Source organism: Exophiala oligosperma (genome assembly GCF_000835515.1).
Source record: "Exophiala oligosperma strain CBS 72588 unplaced genomic scaffold supercont1.2, whole genome shotgun sequence".
NCBI lineage: Eukaryota > Fungi > Ascomycota > Eurotiomycetes > Chaetothyriales > Herpotrichiellaceae > Exophiala > Exophiala oligosperma.
The window spans coordinates 1,972,194-1,995,157 of record NW_015622819.1 but is presented as its reverse complement, the minus strand read 5'-3'; the positions used below and the strand labels follow the sequence as shown (position 1 = coordinate 1,995,157).

At 50.2% G+C, this 22,964-nt stretch overlaps 4 protein-coding genes across 4 annotated transcripts; 2 read left to right on the top strand and 2 right to left on the bottom strand.

The window, feature by feature from the left end:
• Positions 1-8,043: 8,043 nt before the first annotated feature.
• PV06_02164 (uncharacterized protein) lies at positions 8,044-8,835 on the top strand (the record flags this gene model as incomplete). The annotated part of the gene is made up of 1 exon (XM_016402814.1): positions 8,044-8,835. The coding sequence occupies one exon, from the start codon at positions 8,044-8,046 to the stop codon at positions 8,833-8,835; it is 792 nt and encodes a 263-aa protein (XP_016266711.1).
• A 302-nt stretch (positions 8,836-9,137) lies between these two features.
• Positions 9,138-9,896, top strand: PV06_02163 (uncharacterized protein; the record flags this gene model as incomplete). The annotated part of the gene is made up of 1 exon (XM_016402813.1): positions 9,138-9,896. The coding sequence occupies one exon, from the start codon at positions 9,138-9,140 to the stop codon at positions 9,894-9,896; it is 759 nt and encodes a 252-aa protein (XP_016266710.1).
• A 4,108-nt stretch (positions 9,897-14,004) lies between these two features.
• Positions 14,005-15,717, bottom strand: PV06_02162 (uncharacterized protein; the record flags this gene model as incomplete). Its single annotated transcript, XM_016402812.1, has 1 exon — positions 14,005-15,717. One exon carries the CDS (start codon positions 15,715-15,717, stop codon positions 14,005-14,007), a length of 1,713 nt encoding a protein of 570 aa, XP_016266709.1.
• Positions 15,718-20,674: 4,957 nt separating this feature from the next.
• PV06_02161 (uncharacterized protein) lies at positions 20,675-22,335 on the bottom strand (the record flags this gene model as incomplete). The annotated part of the gene is made up of 2 exons (XM_016402811.1): positions 20,675-21,458; positions 21,519-22,335. The coding sequence occupies 2 exons, from the start codon at positions 22,333-22,335 to the stop codon at positions 20,914-20,916; spliced, it is 1,362 nt and encodes a 453-aa protein (XP_016266708.1). The 3' UTR covers positions 20,675-20,913.
• Positions 22,336-22,964: the final 629 nt, after the last annotated feature.

Here is a 22,964-nt window from a genome sequence, read left to right as displayed (position 1 = left end):
CATCAATGGCACTGCTCCATACCTATGGTAGCGTTACACATGCAAGCCCTTCTCACCAACAATCATACCACGCGTTCAGAGCAAGACCTGTGTTCTCGTCTGCCCCAAGTCGAAGCCCCTCAGAAACTGTCTGCCACAGTAAAATATGGTCCGGATCGGTCAGGCGGATGTGCACGCACCGTATGGATAGTCTTGGAGTTGTCGTCGGTGCTTCAAGCACTCTTGGCCGAAGCCAGCCCATTCATTTGAGATGTTCTCTGTCGATTTCTTAAAGCACACTAAGCAAAGCCCATGTATGCTGCTTGATTCGAATTTGTTGATTTCGTCCTCGATCAACACGCCCCATTCCACTGAACAAGACTTGCACCCCCAATTTCCGCATGTGACTGACAAGTCGTTCATATGAGTCTGTGCGATCTTTCGAACGATCTCGATGGTAGCTCGCAAAGACTTTTTCGATGCAGTTGACTGATAGTTCTCTCCCGACGGGTCTCCTGGCCATAGTCCGAAGGCCACCAACGAGGAAGTGAACTCTGTTATCCTCGTATCTTGACTCTCACAGTTCTTTCCGACACTTGCACTATACTCGTCGGTACTAATGTAAGCTCGGGTGCTGCTGCTGCCGATACTTCCGTCGTCCTGGAAAAGTCTTCCAATGAAACTCATGCAAAGATCAATGAATCTCCTCGACGTTATATCGAATGCAGTTTCCAGTGCGGCTATAAAATTGTTTGTTAGATCAAGACACAACAAAGACCATAATACTCACCGTAAAGTCGGTCACTCTCTTCTGGGCTGAGCAGGCGTGGGTCGAAGTCTTCCTGAGAAGTAGCCAAATACTCGTGCCCCTTAACATCTGGATCACGTGTGTCATAGCAATGCCAGTTTATGGTTTCAATGGCTGTTTTCGTGCAGTGGTTGAAGGCGTCATGGGCGTCCATCATATAACAAGCACCGATACGACTTGTAAGTCTGCAAAAGTCGGGCTCTTCTTTGATGATGTGCTTTGCTGACAGATAGCCGTGGAACCACAGTCTTATCACTGGACTGCAACAGTACTTGTCGCTCTCCCACGCCAACTGATTGATTTCCGAGTCATGATTGTAGTAACATTTTTGATAGTCGTGAACCGTGGGATCATGGTGGAGTATGCGAAACATGAGCTCCATCGCCTGCGGATCATCTTCCGGCAGGTCTAGGATCGGAGGATCATCGTTACTCAGTATCAGCTGGCCCTCACGAAACGGACCAGTGAGCATCGCCTTGAACACCGGTGAACTGAGGATGAGAATCTTGCTCGAAACCCGCATGAGGAATGGAAATTTGCACATGACAACGATGCGGCTGACAACACCGTCGCTACTGCGCTTTCTCTACTGTGGTAGTTAGACGAAGATCAAAGCGTGGGATTGTCTTGGCCCTTGGAAGTACATGCCTTGTGTCCAGTTTGGTTAGATGTTGCCTTGGTTGAGTCGTTGCTGGTATCTTCTGTGACATCACGACCGGATTCCTGTACTCCAGCAGATTCAAACTCACCTCCAATTCGAAGAATGAGGTCGCCGTCTGGGTCGATGGTGATCATCTCCTCTTGTGGTGATGAAGAAGACGATATGATTCTGACTGTTTCTAGACAAAGGAGCTTCCCCATGACGAGAATACTCGATTCCGTGGAAAGCTAGGAGGAATAATAGAGAGGAAGAACAAAGTTGGGGAGGTTGAGTGCTGGTTATCACTTCGCCGGCCTCAAGGTGAAGACAAAGTGAGAGCATATAACTGCAAGAGGCAACCAAGGGGAGCCCACATAGTGAATGAAGTCGTTGCGATTGTTTGTCACTTGAGGTCTATCGACGCAGAGCACAGGTTTCCTCTCATTACTTCTGTAAATATCATCACTCTCATCTTCCACAACCTTCGAGTGCCTTTTAAAGCATAAACTGCCTTGAAATGTTCTTGATTTAAGCCATAGACACATCATTACTGGAAAATAAATACATAAAGACTGCCTCGGCCTGCGCACACAACACTGCGCCGCGGCAGCAACACCTAGTTTAGCCCTCCTTCGCAATGAATTCTTAACATTTCAAACGCATAGTCGTGACACTCACCATGTATTGGTCGTATGTCTGACTCCTCGAGGTCCATCTGATGGCGGATGTTGCACACTGGTCTGATATAACTCAATTGCTCACTCGTTGAATTGCTACTTGGCCTAAACGTGCCTTGGTGGGTCCGAGCCGACTCTGCAGCCGACCGTGCAGCCGACTACACAGGCGACAGTGCGCTTGGTGCAAAAGGAATGGCATATGGCACTCCAGCCAGCAATTACAATTCTCAAACTTTTGAACGGTGTATAAAAGAGGCACAATGTCTACAAAAAAAGAAGTCTACAAAAAAGTCACCAACTCTACAACACCGAAAGACCATGTCTAACCTCCTCCAAATCGCCGTCTTGATCGGGTCCTCCAGACCTACTCGGATCGGACCACTCGTGGCAGGATGGCTCACCGGCAACCTGGAATCCGACGAAGAACTGCTTGATGCTCGATTCTCAATCGTCGACGTCGCTCGATTCGACCTTCCCAGCTTCAATGAACCCGTCGCGCCCCGGGCGGTCGAGAACTTGGACCAGTTTACTCATGCGGCGACCAGAGCATGGAACAAAGAGATCGCCAGATACGACGGATACATTGTCCTTTCCCCGGAGTACAACCAAGGCATTCCCGGGGCTCTGAAGAACGCACTCGATTTCCTCCACCATGCCTGGGCCGGAAAGCCCGCCATGGTTGTGACTTACGGCACTTTCGGTGGCGGCCAAGCTGGCCAACAATTGCGGCAGGTCTTGAAGGACGGTATTGGCGTCAGAGTGGTAGATATCACTCCCCAGCTCGAGTTCCCGGGTCGTGACGAGTGCAAGCACAACACCAGTCCGGCGCTGTCTCAAGCCCTGGCCGGAACAGTGACAAAGGACACTTTGGATTATTGGAAAGAGACCAACGGTCGGGAGATTGTAGAAGGTGCCAGAGAGTTGTTGAGACTCGCTAAACAACCCAGATAAATGCGGATGAGAAGGAGGGCTCTAGTTCATAGCTCACGAGGTTGTTTCACTGGGTGGGTCGGTCATAATATTTGGATTCCATCGGATTCTCGATAGCAGTTGCCCTAATACCAACGATACATCAGCCATGCACGAAATAAATGTGCTCCATGTACGTACCTGCTAAGGGCCAGTAAGGTTGATACCCTTCGAGGGTTTCTTTCATTGTTTTCAACGCTTTTTGAGAACTTTCATTTGTCATTTCATCGAGACCATAACGAAAAAAGGCTTCCGCCGAATGAAAGAAGCACTGCAGTTCCCACAGTGAGATGACTTGGGAGTGTCGGTATTCTAGAAGTGGGACAATATTGGCTCTGTCGAAGACCATTCGTATGGCTGTATCTATGACGGCATGGTGCTCGTGGCCCTTCGTCACTCGGCATTCGTGAGATTGATTGCTACTCCGGTCATGGAGGATGATTATTGCACTCAAACAGATGTCAGGGGGTCGCTGACGGAGGAGTTATTAAAGGGACCGGCCACTCACCTGATGCAAATGGCGAGCAATGAACAGTTGATGTGAGAGCCTTGATCTCGATCTTCCACCAAAGAAGTAGCAAGCATGTTGATTGCCCGGTCAAGGCTAGCTGTTCGGTTCTCAGCATTAATTATATCCACCGTTGATGGCTCGTTGCATTCATTGATTGCCATCTCAAGGAGAAGCGCTGCCTGACAAAGTCTGCTAAACCATGACGGGATGCTTTTCGCGACGACGCTGACTGCACCTCTCGCACGCCGCCTACAACTCTTCTTGCATTGAAGGCCCATTCCAGCTCCGAGACTTAGGTCTTTGTCCAGCAGGCTCGTCTTGAGGCAAGGCGTGGGACAGGAGAAAGAAGCGGGTGCAAGGTCATCGTCATTGTGGACGGACCTGATCATTCTTAACAAGGGGTTAGATTGTTCTGGACAAGGTTCAGTGGGTGCCTTACCGCTCCAGAGCGTACAGGCACCAAGCGACTCGGCGCCCTTCTTCGTCAACGAGGCAGACTTCGTCAGATTTCGAACCACAATGCCAGTGTAAGTACCCGAGACCTTCAGCGATCCTAGTGGCCGAAGCAATTGTTCCAGCTGCTGCAACATGACTTCCTTCCAAATGCTCGTACAAAGCAAGGAGAACCGAAACCTGCAACATTTCCATGCTCATTTCTAGTCTCATGAGGAAAGCCGAACGGAAAGAGATTATCCTCACGTACAGCTCCAGGTTCGATGTTCTGTTTTCTACCCTCTGTGACTGACCGACTCGGGCCAAAAGAAGGCAGGAGAGAGTCAGCATTGAAACACTTGCGTCGTAGTGGCCCCTCGGAAGCTCATCACACAGCCTGTAGAGACTTTCCTCGTCCACCACGGGAAGCCATTTGTTAAGGCCTTTGAAATATGGCTCCAGGCGTCTGGGGAGGTCCCGCGGTGCCGTTGACTCCAGATACAGAGAGAGAACGTCTTGAAACGGATCAGAGGGAAAACGGTTTTGCACAGTAGCAACCACAGTAGTGTTCTCCGTGCTTCCGTCGAGACTACATTTCAATCCAACCCTGTCAGTGTTAGAATGTTCTCAATCGGGTGGGAAGATTGGAAAGATTACTTGCGGCATCTACCACACTTGGGTGTTGTGCGATCACATCGTTTCTTGCGGACGGTACATTGACTACAGCGCTGACTCCCAGCCATGTTCTACTTTGGCGTTGCTTGCGTTTATTGCCAGACATGGACTAGATGAGAGTAGGTCAAGGGCGTTAAAGGGTGCTCGATGTGGGCAACGCTTTGGGTTCCTGCTTGATCATGTCATGTGATCATGTCTCGATTCGATAAGGCGCTAACGGCCAGATTCTGACTTCGACCGTCCTGACTACGCCTTGACCTCTGTGCCTGCAAATATTGCTAAACCCGTGTCCGCTTTCTTTGATTTCGTTTGTTACGAGAAAGGTCGCCCAGCCCTGACAGCAGATGCGTGACTGGTCGCTCCCACCTCATCCGAGATACAGACGATAGCGAGTCCGGATCGGTCTTGTCTGGCGGCGAACGGGATCCTCGGTATGCGTCAGACCTTGCCAGACGCGACTCGATCATGCGAACGCGATCTCGAGCTCCACTACTCATGAGGATGAATATCCCAGACTGTCGAAGAAAGGTCACGCCTGAGGCAGGGCTTGCTGCTTCATCATATCATGGAATGACTTCGGACTATCCTCGCCGAACAACAGGTGGTGAGACTGACGATTCTCGTCCTTCTCCTTTTCCATTCTCAGCCACATGGCTTCCTCGTATTCCCTCATGCTTTTTCGGAGACCCTCCAGCACCTCTGCTTTCCCCGGCTGGACGTCGAACTCCTCCGCACCAGACAAGGCCTGGCCCATCTTCTTTCCCAGGTCCAGAGCGTCCAGCATAGCCATGTTTGCTCCTCTGCCGGTCCAAGGCGGCATGACATGAGCGGCGTCTCCAAGCAGGGTCGCACCTAAATTCGTCCTCCATCTGCCTCCCTCTGTAGGCTTCAAGGTGTCGTATAATGGCCACAGACGCATCTCGCTCGACTTGCTGTCGCGAACGACATTCTTGACGCTATCAGACCACTGCGTAAAGAATCGATTCAAGATCGTCTCTTTTGTAATGGTAGGGTCGGACCAATCCAGCCCAGACGCAGTGGCCCAAGTTTCCGGAACCGTCAAAGCGATGTAAACACGGATCCCTCCATCGGCATTTCTCTGGGCCATCAAGGCTTTGTTGAAGGCGACGGCCATGTAGCTGCCTTTGCCTACCATAGCGGAGGTCTGCTGACTTTCTGTTGCTGGACTGATGTTAGTCTCGACTATGGTCATGCCTGAATATACCGGGTCTGGGGCGGAGACCTGAGAGACGAATTTAGTAAATTTCTGAAAGGCCCCAGTGGATGGGGCCAACCTACCAGCTCTCTTGTGCGGCTCCAAGTCCCATCTGCTCCCACGACAAGGTCGAAGAGGACTTTGCTGTCGGGGGTTTCCTCGTGGCCGCCCACAACGATCTGAAAACCTGCTGCATGTGAAACAATGTTCACGACTTTCTGTCCCCAGCGAACCTGGACGTTGTCCACGGTTTCAACATCCTGAGTGAGAAGCCTCCGCAGATGGCCCCTCCCAATCTCAGGCTTATCTCTAGCCTTTCCCTCCTCTTCGGTAACTTGTGCCGCCATCTGTCCATTGCAATCATCCACTCTCCAACCTTGAGCATCATAGTGTGCTTTCCGGGTGAAGCAATCCCAGATACCGGCTGCCTTGATTGCCAGTTGGCCGGAATCCGCGTGGAGATCGAGCTGACCGCCTTGAGGACGCTGCACCGGGTCTGAAGGTGACAGATCTCGGTCGAAGATGGTGATGGAGAAGGGGTAGCAAGACCCTGAGGACGAGGAAGTGGCGTGCACTTCTTGGGCAATGATGCGTGCAAGTGACATGCCCGCAATACCTCCACCGACTATGGCAATGAGAATCGGGTGCTGAGCAGACATTGTCAGATTTTTGTCGCCGAGACTGGGTAAAAATCAATAATATTGGTGGGCTTGTGATGAGCATGCGATGGCCATGGCTCTCTGCTGTCGACGTGAAGTACTGATATAGCTTTCCCGCTACGTGGTCATCTTCGTTTCAGTAAATGCCCGGTAAATATCTATTGTTAACGCCTTGAAGTCCGGAAGGCTTACTTTTAGTGGAGCATCTATTACACTGACTTGAACGTCACCATCACGTCTACCATTTGTTGTCGTTGGTGTGCCTCTCTGTGGACGGTTGTTCGATAGTTCCAGACGGTTGGACATGGCAGTATGCCTCCGAACAAGATCAACCTGACTGGCTGTCGTATTGCCGAATTCCCGAATGTTGACGAACCACATTTCATGGACTGTGAGGCTGGAGCTCTTAGCTCCGTTGTTCAGGCGGCCGGCCCAGTCAGAATCGTTTATCTCGGAGAGGCGAATCCGCAAACTCCAGGCGGTTTGTAAGTCCGCTTCCGAGTTTCTGATGGAAGTTACTTCCAATCTCTCTCCCTCGACCTTCATTCCTCAGAAATGGTCGATACATGAGTGATTCAGTACGGCAGGAGCTCGCATGGTGCTAAAGGCCGGACCTTGTGTTGCTCGAGGCTGTCATTATTTCCTCCGAGGATATGTCCGCCGCTGGTCCTTTGAGCCGGTACGCGGTAGGTCAAGCATCAAAGATATGCACTCGTCGCTCGTTCGGCTCACAACGTTGCAGTGTGACTACTGTAGAAAGAAAAAGGTTTCTATGGCTGTACTATGGTCTGAAGACAGGGCCTGGTCGCTGACTGCGAGCAGCTGCGTTGCTCTCGGGAAAAGCCAAAATGCGAGAACTGTCGCAGCTGGACTAGTAGCTGTGACTACTCCAAAGACAGAAGTCTGGCAGGGCGACTTCATGAACATACAAGGTCTGCGACTACGTTGTAATTGCGGGGCTCTATTCTGAATTTTGTTTCGTTCCAGGGAAGTGGAAGGAAGTTCACTAAAGGCTAAGAACAGAAGTCCTGAGACGACTTCGAGCCCCCGTGCTCACCCATCTGGAAGTTGTGCAGTCCATGGAATTTCCACAGAAGAGGCTGGACCCTCGTCACATCACTCTTACATCCAAACTCAGCATCCCATACTCTCTGAGGATACTTCGCAGTCCACAAGCGTCGTCGCTACGCTGGCTCATGCTCAAGGAGTTGCTGACCATGTCGGCGCCTATATTGACCAGCCGGGAGTCAATAAGGAGGGTGTAGGCATGCTTTCGGATTTGTGCAGAGGCTTTTTGGAATCAGGATATGATTTTGATAAGATCAAAGCCGCGGTCAGGAAATCAAGAAGAGAGGGAGAAAAGTTCTTTATTCCGACCGAGCCTGTCGGACGAATGCTTGTTCAATGTAAGAAAGGCCTGCTTTGACATCTGAAAATGAGACTATCCGGTGTTCGAGATGAGGTACACTGACAGAGAATGTCTTTGGAAGGTTTTGTGGCCTCGATCACACGAGGGTATCCTATCATTTCTGGCGTGCCTCAAGACCATTTATACGACTTGGTCTTTCGTCCTTCTTCAGTCCAAGAACGTGGATGGGTATTGATCTTCAACACGGTGCTTGCAACTGCTTCATCTCTTGATGCCGCATTATCTGAGTTCAGCTCCCAGCTCCGATGGAATGCGTGGCTAGCCGCCGACGAGGCTAGTATTTACGTGCAGCCCAGCATACTCAATATCCAGGCTTTGACGGTATTTGCGGCCCACGGTCAAGATCTTGTCACCCCAGGGGCATGCTGGAGCTTGATGAGTCAAGCCTGTCAGATGGCCCAGATGATCAAACTACACCTACCATCCAAGACCGCTCCCAGAGATAGCGAAGCTTATGGCCGAAATCTCTGCCTCTTCTGGAGTTTGTTCAACATTGACAAATCTTTGTCCTTGTCTTTCGGCTGTCCTCCAATCATGTCTTCACGTCTCTACAGGAATGTCGACTTACCCTCCTCTAAACACCTTGCAGCGTACAAGCCACATCTCAGCCAGGATGAGTCGCCGGAAAATTCAACCATCTCACCTCTTGTTGAGTATTTTGGGGCGTTTTATTTTGTTCAGGTAACCAAGCTGGCCATGATCGAAGGCGAAATCTCCGACTATTGCCTTCTCGGAAGCGACAACGCACGCCTTCATCTCGATCTCAAGGATAAGCTGGACCGTTGGATCTCTATAGTCTCACAGGTAGGCCCTGATGCCAGTCTGTTACTGTTTTGGTAATACACTCACGCTCCCGAACAGACTAGGTCATTGCATAGCGAACTGGGGAGCTCATCTTGCTCGGCCCAAGCCTCGATAAAACTCGGCTTCGATTTCCTGACGTACCGTCATCATCACCTCGTGGTCTGTTTGACACGAAGTGATGAGAGTTGCCGCGAGGTTTGCCTCAACTCAGCCAGGGTTGCTATTTCATTATTGAAGGATTTGGTTACGCATTCAGAAGAGGTCTTCAATGGAATCATTTGGTACGTCAAGACGGGATGACACTTTTTAAGCAGCTCTGATTCTGGGGTCTGATTGATATGTCCAGGCAGCTCTTGTACTATCCGTTCACCCCCTTCTTCGTCCTCTTTGGAGAAATTGTCACCAACCCAAGGTCTAAAGCGTGCATGGATGACCTACAAAGCTTGCGGCAGACAGTGTTGTACTACTTACAGTTTCAGAAGTACCACTCGTCCGCCGTCAAGCTGGAGAGAGTGGCTGAAACGTTCACTAAAATCGCCGAGGCATTCGTTCGGCATACCTTTCGACAAAGCAAAACAGCGACAGTCAACGCCGTCCCGAATACGCCTGTAGTTTCAGGCAGAACGACACTACATCCCGAGGGCAAAAGAACCAGCAGGATTAATCCCTTACCTAGATCAAGCAGAACATCAGGTCAACTTGGGTCCGAGGCTGTCCAAGCTAGCACTCTCCATTTCCAGCCGACAATGCCGCCAGCTGCGTCCAACAACACTCTTCCTGATCCCATGGACTACCAGCTTCACTTGAATGAAGGGGCGTCACTAGATCCGAACTCTCTCTTCCATCTCTTCTCCTACTCGACGACAGGCGACCAAGAATCCAGTATACATGACACGAATGACTGGCCAGGAAATCCGCAGGAGTCTGCAAACCGTCTTCAAGTCGACAATGATAGAAGCGGGGATCATGTTGAGCAATTTCCACCGGATTTGGGATCCGGGAAATATGTTTCATTGAGGGATGTTGAGACCAATGCGCGCAATCAGTTCTCAAATTGTACGTTTGACTGGTTCGGCCTCGAAAACTGCGAGATATGACTACTATCCAACAGTGGACCTTAAGGCATGTCATCATATAGTGCAGTAATTTACCGTGTTATCTGGAGCTATTGTGACTGCAGGATGAGTTCTGCCAATGCATGTGAGAAAGTGATCTATATATTTTGCATGATGCCAACAAAAGAGGTTTTACAGAATTTTGCAAAGCACAAATATTTAGGACAGAAAAGTTACCCTAAACTCGGCATCATTGTGTCCCGAGATCCCTGTGATCGGAGCAATTGTACCCTTCAGGTTAAGGTAAGACCGGTGAGCAATGCGATGGTTGCCATATTGATCAATGAACATTGGTCAAGAGTTGTGAAGAAGTCTGGCCTCTTCAGACACCACAAGACTGACTTTGGAACGGAAAATCCTCCTTGTTGAGAAAATCAAATGAGTACTTCTGTCTGGACTATGATCACTGTTTCTGTGCCGCTCCTACCGAGAAGCCCATTTGATCTGGTGAAGAGAGGAACTCCGATGCCGATTGCTATATCGCCATGTCCTTTCACCTTCCTCCACAACCCCCCTCTCCCCAGAGCCTTCCCCGCAAATGTATCCCTTGATTCACGATTCGCAATCCGAAAGGCCACTTCCAATATCTCCATCGACACGGCATCAGTGCAGGGAGACGTATCAGTATCCACCGTTCAAACCCCGATGATGGACCGCCAATGCGAAGACACTCCGTTCAGCTCTGCTGGACGCACATCATGTCTGTGGCGAAGGCGCCTCGATTATAAGTGCGCGTTTTCTTGAATTCAAATGTCTACATCCAAGACAGAGGCCAAGCAAGTCAAATCACACCACTTGATACCATACCAAACTCGATTCTCAACCTTTGTCATCAACATGTCTCCCGGGAAAACCAGGGACGAGCTAAGAATCTTCACCCCCGTCGGCCAATTCGGCCAAGGGTGGAACAACGGCATCTTCTGGGACACCGTTGAATCTGGTGTTGACGCTATTATTGCTGATGCTGGTTCAACTGACAGTGGCCCTGGACGTCTTGCGCTTGGTAAAACCGCTGCCTCACCGGCGGGATACAAGAGGGATCTAGGCGAGTTGGTCAAGGCATGCCATACCCATGGGGTCCGCTGCCTCATAGGCTCCGCCGGCGGATCTGGCTCCAGTGAGCTCGTCGACATGAACACTCGCATCATCAAAGAGATTGTCGAAGAAAATGGATATCGTCCCATGAAAGTCATCAGCATCTATGCTGAGATCCCTAAGGATTTGGTACACCAAAAGTTCAAGGACGGTCTAATTAGTCCTTGTGGACATGGTGTTCCTGCTCTCAAGGAAGACGATATAGACTCAGCAGTGAGGATCGTTGCACAGATGGGGTTGGAACCTTATGTGAAGGCAATGAGTGAGAATCCAGATTTTGACATTATCATCGGTGGACGATCATATGATCCTGCTCCATATGCGGCGTTTTGTATCCATCATGGGTTTAACGATCTTGGTCAGTGTTTATCCTGTTTGAACCTACTAGTATTACATCAGGAACGGTACTGACGTTTTGTTGTTATCAGGTATCAACTACGCGATGGGTAAGATCATGGAATGTGGAGCGCAATGTGCAATCCCCAAGACGAGAGAAGGTCTTGCCATTGTACGCGACGATAATTTCGACCTTATCCCTTTGCAACCAGGAGCGAGGTGCACTCCAACGTCAGTGGCCGCTCATCTCCTCTACGAGAAGAGTAGACCAGATATCCTCCAAGGTCCTGGCGGTGAGCTTCACACCCGTGATATGACATATGAGCAAGTCGACGAGCGTACAGTTAGAGTACGTGGACCCAAGTTCGTTCCACAGCCAGAAGGAGAGTATACGGTCAAATTGGAAGCCGCACGAGTCAATGGCTATCAAGCCAGCTTTGTCGGTGCCTTCAGAGATCCCATCCTGATTTCACAGCTCGACACGTGGATCCCTGCGGTCAAGGAGACCGTCAAGGGTAGGATGTCTGGAAACTACGAGTACGAGACCAAGATCATCACGTACGGTATCAATGGTGTGATGGGTGCTCTAGAACCGAACAAGACTCTCCCGCACGAGGTTTGCGTGGTCGTCCAATGCAAGGCACCCACAATGGAGCAGGCCATGGAAGTGGCCAACAGAACCAAGATGGGCTTGACACATGCCCCGTACGCAGGTCAACTTGCGACAGCTGGAAATTTCGCCTGGCCCATCACTCCTTGCGAGACACCCATCGGTCCAGTGCCGGAATTTTGCATATACCATTTGATTCACAAGGCGGATCCTGTTGGCCTGTTTCCTTTCAAGGTGGAAGAGTACAAAGGATCCAACACATACGTGCATACTGCTCGTAAGTTGTATTCCGGTCGGTGTTACGAGGAGGGTGATTTACTAACCTTGGGGATAGGTGAAAAGGTGCCTCTCAAGGCTGACGCTGCTGTGGCCAACATCAAAACCCCTGCAAAGACAGCAGGACAGCCCAAGAAGTATTATCTCTTGCCTGAGCCGGCTCAAGGAACATGTTACCTCGGAGACGTTGCTTCTGTCCTTCGTAGCAAGATCGCCGGCCCTTACGAAGTCACCTTCGACATCATGTTCCCTGATGACGAGACCTATAACAAGGTGAAGAATTCGAATTTGTTGTCGGGACCAACGGTGGCCAAATTGTACAACATCCCGGAAAGTGATGTTATTGCTGCTCTTTGGTGGGACCCCGCGAGAGCGTTCAAAGCCACGATCCCTCGTTACCGTGCATCGGCTGGATTCGAGGAGACCGACACGCATGGTTCGCAACAGCATGCTCCGTTGCTGTACTTGACTTTGCCATGGGTTAGAGAATAGTGATACATAGTTTCTGCAATGTCTTTGTCGCTTCCCCTGAGCCAAGCCGTCTCGGTCGAGACTGTGCGAGCCTCCTAGTTCGGCGATAAAGTGGCATGCCATGGTCCGATTGTCGCCCATGATGCGATTGTCGCAATTGTGAACCGCAGACGGTGCCTTGACACTAACGTAGACCTAGACGGCGGCCCTGAAGGAACATATAAAACCCGCGACTTGCCTCATTGTATCATTGCTCTCTCAGTGAAATAGACCTCGGTAAACTTCAGGACCTATACGACCATGTCTTCAACCCCTGTCCTTCTCTTACTCGGAGCCGGGTCGAACCTTGGTTCGAGCATCGCCACGACATTCTCAAAGGCAGGGTACAGAGTCGCTCTCGTGGCGAGATCCCACGAACCAGGCCTCCAAAAGAATGGATACTTCCACATCCGTGCCGATCTTGGTGACGCCGGATGTATGCCAGGAATATTTGAAGAGGTCACCAAAAACATGGGAATTCCGACCGTCGTAGTCTACAATGGTTTGTCAATTCTCTCTTTCTCACCAAAACCCCCTTCTCCCCTTTCTTCTAAGCGCTGTCGTCGAACGCGTGTACGAAATGTTGACTACAATGCACATGTATAGCCGTACAATATAAGCTCGACGATGAGAAAGATCCATTCGCCACCCTCGGTCCGGAGACGGTATCTAGATTCCACTCAGCCATGGCCGTCAATGGAACCACCCCCGTCATCGCAATGCACCATGCCATTGAAGCGTTTCGGAAGCTACCCTCCGACACCGCAAAGGGCCGATCGTTCATCTTCACGGGAAACATACTCAACCGTGCCGCGACGCCGAACAGACTCTGCTTCGGGTGCGCAAAGACGGTGTGCGCGTACGGGATCAAGATGGCTTCTGTGATGTATGCCTCAGAGGGTATGAGGTATGTTCTCTAGCCGATAGAGATCGACAGACCGACACACATTGTTTTTTATGTGCCGACACTGATTTTCTTGCCTCAGGTTTTATTATGCAGACGAAAGAACCTCGGAAGGATTACCTGTAATGAGAGACATTGACGGTACAGTTGCTGGGAAAGTTTACCTCGAACTGGCAGAAGCTCCTGAACAGAGACCGTGGAATTATACATACCTCAAAGATGGTAAATACCAGGACTTCGAAGACGGTAGAGAGTATATCACCGTCCGGGAGGCGAGTACTGCTGAATTCAGAAAAGGAGGAAGAGACTGAGGAGCAGCATTAGACTGAGGAACAAAATGCTTTTTATTTCCGTCGACCCTATGGAAACTCCGTCCAAGGTAAATTCTCAAAGTCCCAAAAATCAGAAGAGAACAATATACTACTAGACTGTTGAATATCCATGTAAACCTGGTGGAAATCAAACACCAAAAACGCACCTAGACGTGATCGATGTGGTGAACTTTTATCCACACTTGCCTGTACAAATGCTTCCTTGTTGTCCGGGGACGTGACGAAAGCGATGAATTGAGACAGTTTGGGGCCCTCGGACACACCCAGGGCTTCTTGGGCTCTTTCGACGTGGAGATCGATCATGTCATCTTCCCAGCCGTACGGACCCAACTTGATCCGACAAAGCAGGAGGGCAGCGTAGCATACTGACCTTCGCGTGTAAAAAGGCACGAGCGACAGATTCATCTCGCACGCGATTTGGATCAATCTCATCGCATCCTCTCGCGCTTGACAGATGATCTGGACGCTGTTCGCGGTCATGGGGACGTCGTTGTGAAGCGCAAACGACCAGATCTGGAGTCTCGAGCTCAAGTAGAATATCTCGACCACGTCGCTGGGCCGGGGAAATCTCTGACGCCGGACGTCGTCGAATTGTTTGCCAAAGACGTTGATCAGGCTGATCCGAGCGGACGGTTCCACCAGTCCGGCAGAGTTGGACCCGCGGGCTCCGAGGGCGTGGGTCGCGTCGACGGTGAGGTGGGAAATGTAGCAGAGGTGAGAGAGTTCCGGCGGCACCGCGGGATTGTCGAGCGAGTACAGCAGCGGGTAATCTGCCACGACCGTCGCGGGGACTCCACGCCTGCTCGCTTGTATCTGGGCCACGATGAAGCATGCCAACCACGTGGTTCTCCGTATCTCTTCGTAATCCTTACCATGGTAGTGGCGGTGGTCGGTGGTGTCCTCGTTGTTGTCGAGACCGAAACCGGCGTCGACGGCGGGCCGATGCAGGCCGATGCTAAGACTGATCTGTGTCGCCAGGCCGCTGTATATGAATGAAGAGTCGGTCTTTTGATTGGCGAACGGAAATGGCCACATGCACAAGATCAGCAGAGCCTGTACCATCTCGACGGTGCTGCTCTTGTGTGGATCGAGGACGTCTGCGATGAGACATCGGACGGGCGCCTCGAATTGTGACCGTGCCGTGTCGGCCGAGGCCACGGCGCAAATGACCCAAAAGAGCAGCGGGCATCTCTCGTAGATGGCCTCGATGGATCTGCAGATTCTGAAAGGAAGGTATCGATGACACCGGGTGAAGTAGATGCGGAAGAGTTCGTTGACATGCGAGGCCGTCAGTTGGACGTCGCCAAGGTACTTGTCGGCGATGCACAAGCCATCCAACAAGATTGCTGAGTCTGTTGTGCTTATTGGTGGGCAAGGAGGTCCATCCGGAACTATGACAGGAGTGGTCGACGATTCAGCGGAGATGTTAGTACGAGTAGGTGATAGCGAAGCTGGAGGGGCCCCCTTTGCAGCAGCTGTAGCTTTGTCAGGCAGTTGGTCGGTGGCAGTGCCCTTGCCCTTTGCTGTACTGGTACTCTTAGCAGCGGCCAATTTTCTTAGCTCGGCCAGTTCACTCTGCATCTCTGCTAGTTTTGTCCTTTTGGCGGTGCGCCGAAAAGTCCGGTCGAAAGTGCAGGGGGTGCCGTGTTCCCGACACCTCGTGCAGCCTTGTGGACCGGAGACGTCGGCGTCACAGCCGACTTTCCATTGACGACAACGCGTACAGGCTTTGGCCTTCATGGTGGTGGTGATGGTGATTGCGAATACTGCAGTCAGGGAGAACACAACGGCTGGGGAAACTGAGTGTGCGAAACATTGCGAACACGAAATACGGACATGGCACGCCTCATATTGGTTTTAGCGAGACGCGGGGGGCAAAAGGCCCAAGGCTGAACAAGACAAGGAGACGCGGTGATTCGCCAACCCCACATGGAGGCCCCGAGGTCGACAACATGCCGATTGCGATAATCGCAATCCGAGTCTGAGCGTCCTCACCTCAATTTCAGAGATTGCATGATGACCCACGGTGGCTCGAAACACTCATCCCAAACTCGGCGGATAGATTGTAGGCACAAAGTGAAGCCGATAGTTGGTGGTAATGGAGACTCTGCACCGGTACAGGAATTCAGCGAACGTGGACTTAGCATTCCGATAGCGCTGCGCCAGAGGCGTAATGAGGCTATGCAACAATCTAGGGTTCATCTCACCGCTGAATTCTCGAATGACGTTCTTGAAACAAAACCCAATGAATTCGACTCCAGCGAACAGAGAGGGCGGTATTTATCTCCGTTTTCTTTTTCCAATCCAGCATAGAACCACGACCACGAAGCCGACAAAGACATGGATATGGCTACCAACGGCGCAAGCAATGCACCGCACACCTTATACGTTGCCTTGCAAAGTACTGGGATAGTCGAGATCTCCTTCGACCCTAGCAAGGAACCTGAAAAATCCATATCGATCGTCGGTGTCAGCACAGACGCTGGATACATGCCAGGATGGGTTGTCGTATCCAGGGACAAGGTCTACAGTATCAGCCGAACCAGCTCTCCCGGAAGTGAGGACGAGTCTGGTGGTGTCTTTGCCTTCCAGATACCCGATGGTGCAAGCGGCGATCGTGGTTTGACTCGCATAGACAGCAAGAGCAGTAATGGCAAAGGCGGTGTTCATTGTGAAGTGAGCCCAGACGGAAAGACGTTTGCTGCCGCCAACATCACTGCATCGACAGTATCGATTTTTCAATTGTCAGAAGATGGGTCCATGGGTCAACCGACTCATATCTTCGACTACAACAAGTCCGACCCTGGTCCGAAAGAGGCACACCCGCATCAAGCGACATTCGATCCTACAGGAAGATTCCTATTCGTCCCTCTTCGAACCATGGACCGAGTGGATATTTACTCTGTCAGAAGTGCCCAACAAGTCCAAAAAGTACACAGTATTGACCTACCAGTACCGGCTGGTCCACGACATCTTGCATTCAACTCAATCAGCCCTTTAAAGGCATACATGTACCTCGTCAGCGAAAAAGACAACACCATTCGCGTATACTCGGTGACGTACGATGATACTTCGGCATCTGGGATCACGATGGATTTGAAGCAGACTTTGTCGACCATCGAGAAAGACATGGCTCCCACGCCTGACGAACACAAAGACCTTGCGTCAGAAGTGGCCGTCAGCAAAGATGGGAAATTCGTCTATGTGTCCAATCGCAATTTGACAAGGGTAGATCCAGATACAATGGTCATCTACTCGATCAACAGTGACCAGGCTAACAACGACGAGACTCACCTCACATTTGTCAAAGCGCAAGAAGTGCCTGGAAAACATCCTCGAAATTTTGCCCTTTCCAATGACAAAGACAACAAATGGGTCGCTGTGTCGAACCAGTTCACCCAGGATATAGTCATCATCGAGAGAGATTTGACCACAGGACTGTTGGGCGACGTCAAGGGGAGAGTCAATTTGAAGGTGGAAGAACCCCATCAGCCTTGTCCGGACAAAGTAGTATTTTCGGATGTTCCGAGTAAGATGACCAGGGAAGATTTCTTGAAGAATCGCGCGAATGGACCCATGTGTGTCGTCTGGAAGTAGATAATAGTTGATTCACGCGATATCGCAAAGAAGAGTGATGTGATACTGGGTATCGCGATACCACCATGACCTAGCTACGCGCTGTAATTGATGGTGTAGATATGCAAAAGACTCTCCAGAGACAACTCAATAACCAAGATCCATAATCACAAGATACAAAGATAATCCTCATATTCTCATCTTAGCCATATTCTGGTTCCTCCCTTTCACAGTCTCTAGATGGCTTTCTTTGACGAATCCCAAGCTTGACACCGACACCACTCATCCTACCTTGCCTCTCGCGAATCTTTTAACGGTCAAAAGATTCACCGTCTTGAATTGTTCGCTTACAAGATATACACCCACTAGTAGCCTCCTCCTTCTCCTTCTTTGGATGTGGTAGTCATCATCACCTTTCAAGACTGGGGCCCAGAATAATAAAACAGCCAACCACGGGTGAGGATTTTGCGAAAATCGCAAAGCCCAGAACACCAACGTGATCAATCTCCACCAAAACCAACCCACATTTTCCGTTGTCCCCCGTACTTTTTCACCTCTCCTGTGTCCTTTTGGTCCATTTTTTTTCGCTTAGACACCACTTCGACCCCACGGGGATCTGGGATAACTCCTTGACTATCATCTGAGAACGGACACCATGGGCCTATGATCCAAGAACTATATGAACCACGACTAGATCCTGGTGTACTCTCCTTTCTATCTTGGTACCACACCTCTCTTCTCTCCTCCTTCTCTCTCCTATACCTTTCCATACATATCCTCCCCGAGGTCATCCTTCCACCACTGGCACCACTCTGCATTACACCGACTCCCGACGTGACTCCAGTTCCTCGAGCAACCGCATTGTTGCATCCCACCTATTGACCTCGAGGTTCGTTCGGGTCGTCGAGGTTTTGGTCGAAACAATGCCTCTCTTCACCAACCGCATCGGCGAAAACGTCAATGGACGCCTCGCCTTCGCCTCGATCGTCATGATGCTATCCCAGATCAATTTTGGGATGGACATGGTTGCTTTTACAAATACCCAGGCCATGAACGCGTTCAACAAAAAGTTTGGCCACTACGACGCCCACCTCAAACGCTACGCCATCGACCCGTACTTTTTGTCGTTGCTCAACAGCCTCACCTACGTCGGTCAGGTGTTTGGCGTCCTGACTGGCGGCTGGATCGCGAGGCACCACGGCCGTCGAGCGTCATTCTGGGTCATGTCTTTCTGGGCCATTGTATCGGCTATCCTGTTGGTGACGGCACAGAACAAAGAACAGGTCTTGGTCGGTCGTATCTTGAACTACATCTACCTAGGTCAGGAATTAGTCACGGTCCCAGTCTTTCAAGCTGAAATTGCACCACCCAAAATTCGTGGTATGGTGATTGGAACCTTTCAGTTGGGTACTATGGTGAGTTTTTGAAAAATTACTCCTGACTTGAGACCCCAAAAATGATGAAGTTTTTGGTTTGCTAATGATATGGTATGCTGACTTTGTTGTTTTGACAGGTCGGAGCCTTTATAATGGCTTGCATAACATTCGGTACAAGCAAGATGGAAAGCGAAGCCTCTTTTCGTATCCCATTTGGAATCTTTTTTATTATACCATTCGTGGTATCCATTGGTGCATGGTTTATGAAAGAGGTCAGTCACATCTTCCTACCACCTACCATCTACACCACTACCTCTCCCTACCCAGGATTTCAAAAATCTTAGCTGGCTGACCATGGTGACTCTGTCTAGTCCCCCCGTTGGCTCCTCGTCCGAAACAGAACCACCGAAGCCCTGGAATCTCTGACACTCTACCGTCGAGGCAAATTCACGGAAGATCAAATCCAAGACGAATTTCGTGACCAGGTCGCCATGATAGCGGCCATCACACACGACAAGGGGACGTTCAAAGAAATGTGGCAGGGGACCAACCTCAAACGTTCTCTGGTCGTCATCGGAGCCAACGTCAGCATCCAAATCAGCGGACAGGGTCTGTTCAGCAAATACGGAACCATCTTTCTCAAAGACCTAAACGGTCCCAACCCGTTTCAGATGTTTCTCATCAATACATCGCTACAGATCGTCATTGTTCTATTGGCCATGTATATGTTTGACAAAGTTGGAAGAAGGTATGTTTTTCGTTATTGCAGACTCACATACATACCATCTCTTTCCCTTTCTATTTCTTCTTCTCCTTTCTCTCCCTGACACGGCTGCCTCTTCGTTCTTCCATACCCTTCGATTGTCTACTCTAAACTAACAAACAACAAAACAGACTTCCACTCATCATAGGCTCAACCGTCCAAACTACAACTTACTTCGCCATCGGTGGTCTCGGTACAATCTCAAACCCAGGCGACGGGACCAAAATCGCCATGACCGCATTGTTTACCGTTTACTACCTAGGGTTTGTGTTTGGATGGGCACCGATCTATCATATCCTCACATCCGAAATACCTAGTTCACGTACGTTGGTCCATTTTCTCCTCTCCTCTCTCTCATCCCTTCTCCTCTTATACACACGTCTCTCTCCCCCTTCCGTGGCACTACCCTACTCAATATTTGAACGTCTGTGTTAATTATGTTATCCAACAGGCATGAGAGATGTAACATACACCGTGGCCAGTTCCATCACGGTCGTCACCCAGTTTGTCGTCTCCTTCTGCATCCCTTACCTCCTCTACGCGCCTTACGCCAACCTGGGGGCCAAGATCGGATTCGTCTTCGCCCCCATCGCCTTTTTGACTCTGATTTTCGCCATTTTCGGTGTGCCCGAATGTCGCTCGTTTTCTCTCGAGGAGATTGACCACCTCTTCCGACAGAGGGTGGCGATCCGCCACTTCACCCGCTACAAGCACGGGGAGATCCTACCGCAGGAGACGCAACAGATTGGAGCGCAAAAGGCCGGAGAGGGACCGTCGGTCGAGTTGAAGGAGGTGGCAGACATGTAGACCCCAAAATAGTCACCGTGCTCCGTGACAATATTGAAGTTGTCATTGGACAAGCGAAACGGAAAAGAAAAAAGACATGAGAGGCAACGGAGAGAACGAAAGGTGCTGGAGGTGTAAAGTGCAATCAATATACGCATTACGCGTCAGGGTGATCTTTATGGATTGATTCGAATTCAGTCTGTTGATACTCTGTACACACGTCTGGTTCTCACTAGCCTTGTGATAAGACCATGTCGAACAATGCTTTTTTGTAACACTCGTCGCTCAATCATTCCCTTTTCAAATCAAGTCACATCCTGTTTCACACTCAGACCTTTGATACACTCAACAGTCGCCAGTGCCGATCACATCGTAACATGCCGTCCGTAGCTTCGTCAAGACTAACTGAAATCCAATCCCGTTGCTATGCCATGCTCAACCAGATCCATTTTTACCGAGTCCATTTTCAGCGTTCAAGACACAATGTGGCCACAGTTTGTGAGTAATCATATTGGGACACTCTGCAGGTGTCTCGACCCTTCCTTTCCGCTTGAAGCAAGGTAAACAGATGCCGCCTCTGAGATCAAACTCCAGTCGAATGATTCGCAACTCCAGCTCAGTGTTGATGTTGAGCCTATCTGCGCACATGCACGGACCCCAGGTACCGCCACGAACGGGCATCGGTGTTCTGTCGTCATGAAAATTGATGGCTCCCACATCTTCCCACTCTCTCATCATACCACTTACGCTCTTGTTGCATCGATTGCTGTTGGGCCACAGCCCCCGTAAGGTGAGGACGGCGCTCAGAGCTCCCAAACGTTGTGCGTGTCCTGGACACAAGGCGAAGCTGCTGCTGCTCTTGTCATAGCTAGACCCTTCGTGATCCGCCATGTTCATCTGCTTGACAACGCTCTCAAGCACGTCACCGCCAATCTGAGCGGCTCGGTCAAGGAAATAGTCTTGCCAGTTTTGGATTGTTGCTCGAGAATGTTAGTGAGATTTGAAATATCACAAACGAAATACTAAGTGCGTGTGCTTACCTACGAGATCGGATTGTATCCAACCGTCAACAACTAACTTCAGACTTATCTGAATCTGCTCACGGCTCTTCTCCCGATAGTAGGTTTCGGTGGATTTTGCAAACATTTCGTTATCGTCAATGAGATAAGAAATCAAGATAACCTGTTCTAGACTCATCTCACGCCTATCCAGGGCCACTTGATCGAAAATGCCAGTTGCCGGGATTGTGAATTGATGGAGTTGGCCTCGAAACCATGGAACGAGAGACCTGGAGCAGTTGTACTTGTCGCTGATGACCGCCAATTTGATCAATTGCTTGCCCGTTACTCGCTGATAAATGTCGCCGATCAGGTGCAAGATCTTGCAGAGCAAAGCAACAGTATCAGGATCATCTTCTGGTAGTGCGATGGTAGGAGGGTTCTGCTTCGAAAGCGTGAGTTGTCCTTCTGCAAACCGACCATCCAACATGACTTTGAAGACTGGAGAAGCATGCGTGAGGAACGTCGACGACACCAGGAGACGAACATAGTGTCGAGAGCTTGAACTAGTCTCTCTCCCAAGTTCCTCCTCTTGGCTCCTCAAATCTTGAAGTCTTGGTTGCCCAGTGAGGTCTGACTCGTCGTAGTCACTTATGCTGATTTCATCTCCATTGGGATGACCAGTACGTCCATAGCTTGGACCAGGTTCTCCCCAAAGATCCTCCTCCATGGCTACCAACTCTTGTGGCGCGCGTCCCTCACGATCTGTCATCTCGTCGGGGTCTTCGTCAATCCCGACTGCCAGGATCAAGTCACCATCTTTATCAATGACCTCAAGAAGGGTTTCGGTGGCAGCCATTTTTCACGACCACGCGTCGGTAGAACGGATCTCGTTGACAATGACGTCTGACGTTTGAGGAGGGAGGATGTCTGCGAGTTAGAGAACTTGCTTTGGATTTAATGTGAACAACGATGTTCTAGGTCGAAAGGAAGGGGAATGTGCGAGTGTAAATTTCCAGGGTAAGAATAAAGGTGGTTGAAAAGTGGCGGCAGTGAAGTGAATTCCATTTGCAGCGATGTTAAATGATCCCAATCTTACTAGTGAATGAATACTGAGTTGTCCCTTTGATGTGTAGCAGCGAGAAAGGTCTTTGAAGAAAACAGAACTGCGCGATTGAGAATCGGATTCCTCCAACGTGAACCGTAATCTTGCCACGGTCGAGGTGTCAGTGTTGAATGATTCGATGCAACACACAATGAGACGCTTGGTCAAGATTAGGAATGCCGGATTTCAAGCCGCTTGTTCTTCATCAGTTGTTCGAGCTCACGGTTCCTATCTCGAAGGCCGATATTGCCATTACTGCCATCGAGCTCGCTTCATGGGGGACTAAGGAAGATGACACGTGGATTTTTGAGGCACGAGGAGGGAGTCTGCCGATTCCTGTTTTGGGACAGAGAGATGCTGACTTCTTCTTCTTCTTCTCGGCC